This window comes from Rhipicephalus sanguineus, chromosome 8, assembly GCF_013339695.2.
Source record: "Rhipicephalus sanguineus isolate Rsan-2018 chromosome 8, BIME_Rsan_1.4, whole genome shotgun sequence".
NCBI lineage: Eukaryota > Metazoa > Arthropoda > Arachnida > Ixodida > Ixodidae > Rhipicephalus > Rhipicephalus sanguineus.
The window spans coordinates 34,601,645-34,614,028 of record NC_051183.1 but is presented as its reverse complement, the minus strand read 5'-3'; the positions used below and the strand labels follow the sequence as shown (position 1 = coordinate 34,614,028).

Below are 12,384 nucleotides of genomic sequence, written 5' to 3'. Positions count from 1 at the left end.
TGTGATGCGAGTGTGCGCGCTTCCGCCGGAAGTCATCACGATCACGTGCTCTGTGCGTCAAAGGATCACAGCCGCCGATTTCACAGCTGTGGCGCAAAAAATCGTGCCTTTATTCTCGATGAGACGCGCGAGCGCGCGGCATATGGCGCGTCTTTTACGAAAGTTTTTTGGCGCGCACAATTACGACATTTTTAAAAAACTTAGGCAGCCGCGCGCTTCTCTCCTAAGCGCGCGAGCGGGACGCTTCGTCGGGTTTCGTATCCGGCCAGGGGGCTACCCCTCCTCTCTACCATTAATCGCTCGGTGGCTGAGAATATATTTTTTTTTCCTTCGCTGTCTCTCTTCGCTGAGATGTGTGAAACCTAAAGAGGCAAGTGCTTTCTCGTTTTCGTTTCCCACGCCATCGCAACGCTCGAATCTCAACGGTGTTAAGTCAGCGGCGGTGTTTTAGCATCGCATAGGTGCTCAGACATTCGAGAGCCCCTTCTCTCTTCTCACCGCTTGTGTTTCCGAGTCCAACCCCCCCCCCCCTCCTCGTACTACCAGCGAGAGCGCTCCAAAAGGGATAACCAACAACGCAAGAAGAGTAAAAAAAACATCGCAAAGGGGGAAGGCGAAAGAAAGATGATTTATTCGCATCCTCGGCTTGTGTTCCTCGGCCGTCCTGAGGTCCCGATCGGTGGAAACGCGGTCGCGATCATGGAGCATCGTAGCGCAAACCGACGCCAGCGAAGGCCCTAAAAGTCGCCGAAGCCTGTGCCCGTACAACATCAGGTCGCGATGTGCGCCCGTCGGCGTCGCGTACCTTCGAGCGGGAAGGCGTCCCTGCCCGAGAGGCCGAGCTTCTGGCCCTGTTGAAGCGAGATATCATCCGTGTGACAAGTCTACGAAGCTCGTCCAAAGATAAGCACAGGTTCGTTCCTAGCGACGAGCCCGCGGGGTTCCCCAATGGCCCACAGGCCAGAAGCGGCGCGATCCGCAAAATGACGTTCAAAGTGGGTGATTACGGCTGGGTCTGGGACGGCATCCAGTGGTCCTCTTGGCGATCTCTCAACCCCGACAGGGAACACCAGCAACAGAAACCGCTCCTGGGATTCACGCTCTTCATTTGGATCAAGCGTCTGAAACTCGACGAGGCCGAGCTCCTGCGCAACATACAGGTGCTCGGCGGTCGCGTGTCCGAGTTTCTCGACGAAGCGGTCAGTTTCGTGGTCACCGATCAGGACCCGACCAAGGTAACCGCGGCGCCCAAAACTTCCGAGGAACAAGCGCCGCGATCGCGCGGTCAGTTGATACTGAGCCGCGCGCAGAAGGAAGCGGGAGCCGCCGAAGACTGCGTCATCGACAGGGTGCGGGAGGCGCGCATCCGACTGTGGAACATCAGCCAGTTCCTGCGCTGGGTCGAGGTGCAACTGAACATCCAACCCGCCGCGTCGCCGGAGATACCAGCTGCGGCGACCTCTCGCAAACGCAAGGCGTCCCGCCTTCCGCGACCCCTCGTGAAGGTCGAAGACTTCGAGCAGGAGTTCAAGCCGGTCTACAAGGTGTTCAAGTCGGACCCGTCGCTCTACATCAACTCCCTCTACCCGTCCAGTCCGTTCGACGACCCCGCCGTTCAGGAGCGCTACGTGCAGCTCAAAAAGTCCGGACGAGGAGTCGTCGTCGCCTCCTCGGGTGATTCGGACTGCACCGACAAGGAGACCGACGTCACTGCGACGGCCAACAAGCCCTCACAACAACAGGGAGCAGCCGCCGCCGCCAACACCGCGACCGCAGCGCCGCCACCGCCGCCGGCCAAGCACCAGTACTGCGAGTGCTGTAATGCCTACTTCTACAACCTCCAGCAGCACATAGGCCCTGACGGTGCACACCACCGAGAGTTTGCACTGCGCGACGACAACTTCGAGTGTGTGAAGGAGCTCATTGACTGTTTTCCGAGCCTGGACGACTTTGTGGGCAATGGGGACCATGGCCTAGACAAGGCGCTCGGAGACATGCATCCTTCCGCGTACCACTTTGCCATGCTCAATGCGGCCGGCATGCAGGCGTCTTCTGCTGCCTACCACCGGCCGCCGCCCATGCCGTTCACGACGAGGCCCACCTTCGACCCGGGACAGGTGATGGTGAAGCAAGAACCGCAGGAAGACTCGCCCCCCAGCGCCATGCACCATTCGGGACTTCTCTCTAGCGTGGGTGAAGCCGGCGCGGCCGTTCCCCTGGACTTCTCGCGGACGAGCCAACTGTCGGAGATCTGCGGCCAGAGCTTCCCGAGGGAGTATGTCCACCACCACGGCCCTCCGCCGCCACTCATTCCACACCCTCCGTACCTTCCGGACAAGACTGAGGAGCCACAGTCGTGCTGGATGGGCGGAGCCGGTGCCAAGATGGATCCGGCCGGAAGCGGAGCGGCGGCCACAGCGGCTTCCATGCCTCCTCCGCCACCACACCTGTCACACCACTCACAGGGGGTGCCGCCAGCATCCAGTTCGCACCACCTGCCGCTCGAAAACCTCAGCTTCCTCGACCCTCCGCAGCAGGATGCGATGTTCACGAGCGAGCTTCCGCAGCCGGACTTCTCGTTTGGCCTGCAGAACCTCCTGCACAGCATCTGCGACGAGACCGAGGACGAGAACGGTCAGAGGAGGAGCGGTGGCTCACGGAGCATTGACGCTCACAAGGAGAACCTGGAGAAGGCTGTGGAGAGTGCAACCGCTCCGGCGCCCTTAATACCTCAGCCACAGCCTCAACAGCAGCAGCCGTATTCCATGTGGTCCTTCTCGGACCCTGCAATCATGGCTGCCGAGAACGCGAGGTGTCAGCAGCAGCCGTCCATGGAGAACTCGTCTTCGTCGCCACTTGAGCTGACGGCGCACACACCGTCCGAGGCGCCACTGTCGTCCGCGTCGAAGCAGACAGCGGCACGGCGAAGGCACAGCCGCGATGACGAGGACGCAACAAGCAACGGCATGTCTGAGAGCAACCCCAATCGCTGGACTGTTGAGAGGACGCGGCGGGGCGTCGGACTGAAACTGAAGTTCACGCCGGCACGTAAGCAGAGCTCTTCACTGATGAGTCCACCTACCCCAGTGCCCACTACTCCGCGGACGCCGAAAGCGGCCAAGAGTGCCGGAGGCGGCCCCTCGTCTTCGTTCGACGTCTACGACTGGAACGACGAGGAGGAAGGTGAGTGTTCGGAGTTTGTGAAAGTTCAGTGGCGGGTCATGCACACCGAGGACACAAAGGTGATCTTGTGCCGGACTAAACAGTTTGCGCTCCCGCGCAAGCATGGCAAAGGTGTGGGCAGCGGTAAGCAGCTCGTCTACTGACGTGCGCAGTTGACTGCTTGAACTCGTGTGCAGCTGTCTCACGTGTCGGGGTTGCTGCTTTTTTCCCCTCGGGTGGTGCGACGCTGATGCAATGCTGGACCTCCGGTGAGTGCGGCGTTGAAGCAGCGGCAAAACCACTGAAAAATGCAATATCATCGGCGTACGAGTCAGCGACTGCCCGTTCTTGGTCGCAGAGCCAAGGGTGGAGCGTCCGCGCCGGACTCGCTGATATACGTTTTCAAGCGTCTCCACTTTTTTTTCTCCATTCTCATCACCGTCACCCATCAAGTCTGCATCTCACCCGCTGTACCATTTTGTCCATCAGACAGCTTCGTGCATGCTTCTTACTGAAAGCGGACTGGGGTGTCCCTCGGAGCCCTTTGTTGCGGCACGATCCGGGAAGCTTGAGAATGCCGTGGATGCGGAGAGGTCACTCGTGTGTTATAACCTGTCAGTGAGGGTTGTGCCCAGGTATTCCCAGCTACCAAAAATTGACAGAGGCTCCCTGTAAAAAGAAATTGTTCCTTCCAGCTCTTCCTTGCGAGGAACAGGATACCTGGGCCCAGCTAACCATGACAAACCCCCCATGTATGCAGCCATTTAGCGTTAACGTAAAAACCCTCTCATCAAGATTGCGAGTGTTTCTCAACGCACACAATTTCAGAAAATACTCTCGGCCTGGAAAGCGAATGCCTAGCTCTCTGTACGAAAATGCGCAGTGTGGTGCTTTCTTTGTGTCTGAGGCGAACGAAAGTTGTGTAGATTTTTTTCCTCTCACTCTATATTTGCAGCAGATATTCAACCTCGAAATTTACGCTTTTAATTTGTAGCAATTACAACAGCCTTCTAAGGATTTACATTAGATTGGGTACACTAAATAGGACACGATGGCCGTGTTGTTTGCACTATGAGATTCGTTAACAACCGACAATTCTGCTGCAACCAAGACCATTGCATTGAGCTCCTTTGCCACTGGCTTCAAGTCACTTGGTGGTTTATACAGTGTTGGGTGTTAAGAGTCAATGTAGCAAGCAGTCTTTTCTTTTCTTTGAACAGAAGCTTTTCATCTGCAGAAATGATGCTTGCGTATGTAACGTCACTGTGTGTTTTTCCTGTCCGCTAAGAACATCTCGTCACAAATTTGTGTGTCACGTAAACAAGCTGTGCCGAAATTGGACTTGATGCAGCTGTAAATACGGCTCAATTTTTTACTAGCAACGTGTGCACTGTACCGATACACAATTGCACCTCACAGCCCAACATTCGGACCAGTTTTTTAAAAATCTTTTATTGCAACTGATCACAACGTTGAGACGGGACGTTAACTGATTATGTTCTTCCTTGTGCAGAGTCGAATAAGTTTGAATCTAACAGCCCGAGTGCGAGATGTGACGGGACATGTGTTCTTGTACAGTGTAAACTTCCTCAGATTACCTATCTCTCGAGAGGCTGCGCTGGCGAAAGCTGCTGGTAACATCGTGCTGCCCCTTAGACTGATATGTGTGTTCTGCGCTTTGCGTGTTTTACACTTGCTTTGCTTTGCTGATTGCACGTCAATGTGTTCTTAACCCCTTCGCCTTTTTTTTTTCTACTTTCGACCGAGGTGTTTGCCGTTGGCTTGACAGGTGGCTTTTGTGCATTTGTGTCTGCTCTCAGGCAGCAGCCAAAATGTTAAAATGTTCGTAGTCAGCTGTGTGGAAACCCTTCGTATGCTTGACATTGATTGGCCATAGCGAAATCAGGCCTTTTTAGTGGTACGCAGGCCGTCACAACCGCTTTGCCTAGCTGCTATCTGGCTAGTGTCTAAACTACCATCCCAGCTGTTGTTCTGTCCAAGGCACATGATAGCAGTACTTCATTTAAAAGGCTTGACACAACATGTGATAAGTGATTATTTGTTTCTTTCCTGTATTTCTGTACTTCATCAGAAAAGTGTGATAACATTAGATTCCTGATATTTAACTCTGAAACATCATTGCTAGGCACTGACCACTGTCAAAGCATATTCTGTTTGATAATGGTCAGTGGCCGTTGCAACATGTTGCAGCTTTGTCAAGTTCGTAACAGGTGCTTCCATACAACTATATATGGTTTACCGCAGAATTATTGCCTGTGGATGGAAAGACGGTGTAGTTACGGTGACTTGTGACCGTGACTTGATGTGCGGACAATGTGTGGCTGAAGTTGCGCATGCAAAAATCGGTACATCGAGCCGACCTGGTGGGGCATGCAGAACTTTTACGCAGCCTGTCCTGTGCATCCATAAAGGGTCAGTTGCCTGATCAAAGTTTTGCAACTTAATATTCGAATTAATATAATAACATCCTCACAGATTTTAAGTTTGCTAATGTCTCTTCAAACCTTTCTCTGTAGATAGCAAACTCTTATATTTAACGTGGTGGTAGCTGCTAGCCAGTGGAAGTTGCGGGCGAGGCCCGAGTCAGCACGAGAGCTCATGCCACTTTCTCTTTCTGTTGTGCACTTTCTTTTTTTGCTAGACTCCTTTTTCTGCTTGTGTTTTGCGGGCGCGCCAGGATCGTTTTTCGCTTCTGGTTGCGGCTGCTTCCCACAGCATTGGCATTGCTTGTTCTTGCCCCCTTGTAATCGCATCTCCACGTGGAATAGACAACCACGGGACGACGCTTGTGGAATAGGAAGGACTAGGTCATAACATCAAAAAGAAACATGCACAGATGTTTTCTCAATCAGAAGTTGAAATCAGATGCCCTGAATGTGTTTGCTAGTCATGATACACGAATGCTTGTCATTAACACGAGTCGTTAAAAAAAAATGGGGGGATATGTTAAACTAATGTAAGCGAGGTTTCAACTACTTGCATTTTTGCCTTGCTATCAACGAACAAATTATGCTATATTTATTTATTCCTTTATATAATATATGGCATATGCAAAACACAAGAATATGGTTAAAAGAAGTATTCAATAGCTATGTCTAAATCTGTGCTTCTCTACATATATTACATATATCTATACTTACACTCTTGTCAATGCATGGAGGTCGCTGAAAAAGCAACGTTTTCGACTGAAGTTCAGTCAGTGACCATTAAATGTGGTGATTGAACTAGCTTGTAATGACTGAAACATAAAAATGCAGTCAGTGTTGGCATGACCACATCCCGGTAATCGCCCCGGCACGCCCTGACCTGTAACGTTCGGCAGACACGCACCACCACGATAACCGTGTGCCTTGCGAGATCAACTTGCTTGTTTAAAAATGTTTCAGTTGTGTTGCTGCCCATTTGAAGTTTCACCCTAGTCTACATAATGCCACGCGTATGTGACTCGGGTGAAACAATATTCGTTTCTTATTCTCCCTAATTGGGCGAGAGCACATGAGGAGGATGTGGGCCATGCAGACATTGCCAAGGAAAGCGTTCGCCACCCTAAGTCCCCTTGTCAAGATATTGGCACCAGCTTAAGGCAACTCATGTTCAAGCACTGTTAATCTATTGTATCTTTTTGTTTTCGTATGAACATTATTGGCTTACTGGTGTGCCGTACTGGGTACCTTATAGCACATTTGATAAACGACTAGTATATTTGAGCTCGCACAAGACAAGGTAAATTGTAGATTATTGGGAGACGCCTTCATCCAGCAGTGGACATAGTATAGGTTGAGAGCGATGATGATAATAAGCAACAGCGGTAAAATGAGGACGACGAAAAGAGGATCACAACGCAGGCATCGTCTTGTCCTTGTCTATATCACTCTCGCTGGCCAGATACGAACGACCACAAACTCAGTTCAAGTTTCTCTTGTGTTACCTTGTAGAACAGTATTTCGTGCAATAACTGCTAGGGGAAACTGGCGCTATTGTCAGTGGGAGCTGCAAACGTGATGGCACTGACAGCGTGGGAACGATGGCAGCCGTGGGAACGATGGTAGCACACAGGTTTGTCTAAACTTCGAAGATGTGGATTTCAAATGGCTGTACGGTGTCGCAAGTTGGCAAAGAAGCTTTTACAAACAAAACAAAGAAAGCTTTACATTTATTATAAATCGAATCAATGTTTATCAAGCTAGTAGCTGCTAGTGTAGCATGATACTGCCACAGAATGGGCATCCGCACATTCTCGAAAGCCACCTGTCTTGCAACGAGGGAAGCGTGTGCGTGTGTGTGTGTTATTGTTGTGTGCAGTTAGAGAAACGTATTCCGGTGTGCCGCTTCGTGCCGAAAGAAAATGCTTGCTCCTGTTCTGCGGGTTTATTTTCCCTGAAATGTTGTGCGACATCTGGTTTATTCTTGATTATGCATTTAAGAGTAGCGCTCGATGGGCTACTGGGAACACGATTACAAACACAGGATGGTGTTCACGACCTCGTGCTTGTAAACACATTTCTTTCTTATAGCCAGGCAATGGAAGCCTGCATCCATGGTTTTATATCTTTGCAAAAGTGTGTAATCAGCTCGAGTCTCAAAAATATGTTCAGTACAGATTAGCTGCTTTTTCAATTCAGTATTTTAGCCTGTATGAACAAAATTTTCTTAGAAACATACTTTAGCTCAGCAGTTTTTGTTGGTTTACATAGAGACAAGGGCTTGGCTGTTAATCGACCAAATAGATTTTAATGAAGCTTGTAGCATTATAAAGAAAATGTCAACTGCAAATTGTGCAAAAGTGAAAAAAGAAAAGTCTATAGATTCACATTTGTGTTTTGTGGTTTATGGAGGCTGAATTTTTATGGTTGTGGAAGACACGGGCCAACTTGGTGCTCACAGTGAAACGGGGTGAATGAGCGTACGAAGATGCTTATTAACGTGTGTTAGATTCATCCATGTGCTCTTTGAGTCTTCTTGCGTGTGCCTGCTTCCTTGAGTGCTGTCTTGCCAAGATTCGACGAAAATATTTGTTGTGACATCAGCGAAAGAAGTAGTGGTGAGGTGCTGGCGACGTTCTTCTGGAAATACGTCTTCAAAGTCATTCGTATATTTCCAGATGTCTGTTTGTGCACCTGAATGTCTTCAAAGCTTTGTGCACCTGATTATCTCCAAAACACATTCAGGTGCGCAAACGTCTTTGAAGACATTCACGCTCTCAAATACAATCGAGCCATTGATGCAGGCCTTTGTGGGATCACTAAACAGAAACTAAGTACAATCGAGCCATTGATGCAGGCTGGTTAGCTATGCTTCTTGATGTCTGTGCGCTTTTGTTCCCATAATACGTCGTGGTGCAGAGAGCTTTCATGGGATTGCTTTGGTGGCGTCGACGTTGCATGTCCTTCACGCCTGTGTCGCCTTCTTGGGTCCTAAAACACCATTTTTAGTGGTAATTAACGCATTCGACATTCAAAAGGCATAATCTACCATAATCCCAAGCCCACAGTCCGCAAGCAAATGAGGTTGCAGAAGAAGACGATGAACAGATGTTGCATCTTCACGCTTATCCACGCCCGTCTCCTTGCGCGCGGTAGTCTTGAAGTCGTGAGTAACCACCTTTTCCAGTTCTCTATGACGCCGAATTAAACTACCAGTCTGGATCGGTGCGACGTTGTCTTTAGAGTCTATTTGAAATCACCATTCCCAGTCATTCCTCACTCTATGGCACTGCAGCCTCTTTGCTTGCCTTGTCAGCTGTGCGCATTAAAGTGTAGTGTTTCAGGCCAGTAATACTGGGGAAGTGTTCAACGTTGAAGTATTCACGGATGTTGCCAACATGGTAGTTATGTGTCAGCATGGGAGTGAACGTGTCTGTTTGACTTCATTGGGCTGGAAGAGTGCTTGCAGCTTTTACGTTGACTTTTGTGAAGCTTGCCTGTCACAGCACACACTTTTGATGCAGCGCTAACTCTTCTGCATTTGAAACGTAAAAGTGCTCCGGTTTGGCTAACTTCTCAGAGCTTCCACGATGACAGATGGTTTGGAACAAGGTAGCCAAAGGATTAGAGGCTGCTAAAGTCTGAGAACCATTGGCTTAAAAGGGGGCAGACATAAAATGCAATCTTAAAATTGCAATCAGACTCCACAAGTGTTTTCGCTCCTGAATGAAGTATGGACATGAGGTATACAATTTCGAGGTGCATTTGCTGCTATCCGGGTTTTGACAGTGGTAAGATCCATTCACAGAAGCTTATGTTTTAGGGCTACAGAGCGCAGGACGTGTTCTGCTCTATTTATTCCCATTTGCACTTGATTTCGGGCATTGTGGAGAGCATTTCCGGCCAGGCCAATGAACTAGTTTCCGTAACCTCTATCCGCACACTCCTCTGTGGTAATGTTTGTAAATTTCTATAGCTGAGAATGCCAGCAAGACTTCAGCCCTTACGGAATGGATTTGATTGACTGCTCATTTTGTGTAGAAATAACATGTGGGCATGGGAAAAGGGGGGTGCAAAGTGATGTGTGCTTCGCATGCTTGCAGTGTGTGTCTTGGTGTAGTTATCGAGCATTGGATACAGTTACCTTTCCCTTAAGTGCAAATTTTACGTCCTCCTGTGTTGTTTGCTGCTGCTAATGTCTTCGACTTCCACGGCTATCAGTTGTTTCCGAGTGCGTATAACATGTCGCGTGTGCAAAGCGAGAAATGGCTGTATTCTTTAGGACTTGTTTAAGTTTTGGTTGGCTGTTTTTGTTAAGTGTTACAGCATTTGTTTTTGTAGTGCTGTTGTATAGGGCTTTTTCTTTTTTGTTGAAATGTTGCGCGTTGCTTTTATAAACAGAGTCGGCAGTGTTAGCTCGAAGCAAAGCAGATCTGACTATACCTTAGGTCACAGGCCTGGAGGAAGCTGTGTGCGCAACATTCAAATCAAAGACATGTGCACTGTGTGGTTCTTCAGAACGCGCGCAGGCATTACGCTTTCTTTTTACGTTGTTGTGGCTGCCTGTAGCTGCTACTACTCATGTTATTATGTTGTCTGTTAAAAAAATTGCTTAGGAAATATTTCACTTCTTCACTGCTCTTAGTTACCTTATTTCCTTCGAACTGTTTTTAGTGGGGGCCTCTTTGGCCTTGTATATTTATATAACAAAGCTGTGCATTGACTTCTCATTTTTAAGTTATTTCGCCTTTAGTACATCTCACCTTTTTGTTGTGGTTCATCGTCGTAAGTTATCATTTCCGATGCCCTTGCTTGCGTTTAAGAAAACACACGCTCCTCATTATGGACGCTACGTCACCAATGTAAGAATTGCATGCCTGTCAGACTTAACGTAGCAATGTGTCTGCTTTTGCAAAATACGTTCAAAATTAGTGATCAAGTTCTGACGAACAAATTGCAGTTTCCTAACTGCAAGTTCATTTTTATATTAGAATTTATCTTTAATAGAACAAATCAAACTCATTTAATGCTGAAGTTTTCAAATGTGAGGGAAGTAAATTGCTAGCGGCTTCTGATGGTAACGACACGGATCTTCGTTATCCAATTACTTGAATAACCATGTGTAAAAGCGTTGCTCGTTAGAACTGTATGTTGCTTACGGTTAAATAATTATTTCATCTGTAGCATTGAAACTAGCTGGACACATTTGAGGTTCTGCCACTGTTCTCTTCAGTTCCAATCTTTAGCAAATAGTACATCACAAGATTTCTTTGCCAAAAATGAAAGAATATTCTAAAGAAACAAATTTTTTTTGCGTGTGCGTGTGTGTTGGTGTGCATGCGGTCGCAGGAATGGTTTCTATGTGCCATGTGTGTATCATAAGCATAACAAGTTTGTTTTTAATTAACGCCACAACACAAAAAGGATATACGATGTTCTTACGATGGTGTGCGTACGTGTGAAAAGCAACTATTCGGACGCGTCTTGGTCTTGGAACGCCATTGTGTACATAGACAAAAAACGGTGCCGCGATGACGACCCGCTCAACGGAGAGCAACAGATTTGTGGACACAAAAACAAAAGAACCTTTGTCACAACCTTGTACATACATACTTGAGTGTAGTGTGCTGTTTTCCTAGTGACGCCATCATAGTAAATAAAGGCTAGTTTGTATCACAAGATGGCCTGGAACCACCTTGTGTCGCCCTCTTGTGTTCGTCGTCGGTCTTTGGGAGGACACGCTCTGCATAAGCAAACTAGCTAGCTCAGTAAATGAGACGCTGAAAAGAGTAGCCTGCCTCGTTGGCAGGCTACTCTGGGCAACTCTACCATGATGGCATAGCAGTAAGCGCGGAGGCACGGGTTCAGTTTCAAGCCTTGGTGGCCGAGTTTCGACGGGGGGCGAAAAATTTTCTTTCAAAATTTGCATTTACTGTAAAATCTTGAGCAAGCGCCCCCTCCCCCCCTAAGGAGAAACATAATAGGACAAAATTTGGAGGGGGGGTGGCCCTTGCTCGGTCACGGATCAAAATTCAACATGGTGGCGGAAGAGAGTGCTTCCGTTGAAATGCATTATTGAATAGGCATGCATTCACAGACGTTATTAGCCCTCGTCAAGCGAATAAAATCTCTGAATGAAGCAGAGAAAATGGTGGGAGGGCAGTGGGGGCGCTTGCTCGGTCATTGGCAGATATTTCAAATCTCCAGAAAAGGGGGGGGGGGGGCACTTTACGGTAGGTGCCTACCGTAGAGAAAAAGGGAGGGGGGGATTTTATGGTAGGTGCCTGGTAAATAACCTAAGGGGGTCAGATGTAATCTGGAGTCCTCCGCTACAGTGTTTTACAATCATATTGTGATTTTAATGCAAAAGCGTTTTCACGGGGTTGACTTTCTTTGCAGGTAGTGCCCTCCCAAAATTATCGTATTAATCTGTTTAACTAATTTGCATTTAATTGCATGTCTGATGCACATTTGTGAGAAGCATTTAATGGAGTGAGGCAGGGGCATTCTAGTAAACATGTATTACTTGTGTTTGTTATAACAGTAGATAGCGAACTTTAACTAAATGTGCTGCTATAACTCAGTTTTATGCATTTGTGTTCTTGTGCCCTTGGGCCTCTCACTCTCAAGTCCGATACAGCTTCGTAACACAGCCTCAAATATTTTTTATCTTTTTGTGTACATTTCATCTTCGTTATAGTTTTATATTGCTGTGGGCCAGCACCATTGACGGCAAACAGGCGAATCAGGTGAACACTACGACAATTTGATGCGTTCA

The 12,384-nt window shown here is 48.2% G+C and overlaps 1 protein-coding gene across 1 annotated transcript; it reads left to right on the top strand.

Moving 5' to 3' along the window:
- The first annotated feature begins 341 nt into the window (after positions 1 to 341).
- On the top strand, positions 342 to 11,300 carry LOC119401702 (uncharacterized). The gene has a single exon (XM_037668629.2). It carries the CDS (start codon positions 984 to 986, stop codon positions 3,324 to 3,326), a length of 2,343 nt encoding a protein of 780 aa, XP_037524557.1. The 5' UTR covers positions 342 to 983; the 3' UTR covers positions 3,327 to 11,300.
- Positions 11,301 to 12,384: the final 1,084 nt, after the last annotated feature.

Coding starts and splice junctions, on each gene's coding strand:
- LOC119401702 (XM_037668629.2), top strand. CDS start 984: ATGACGTTCAAAGTGGGTGATTACGGCTGGGTCTGGGACGGCATCCAG.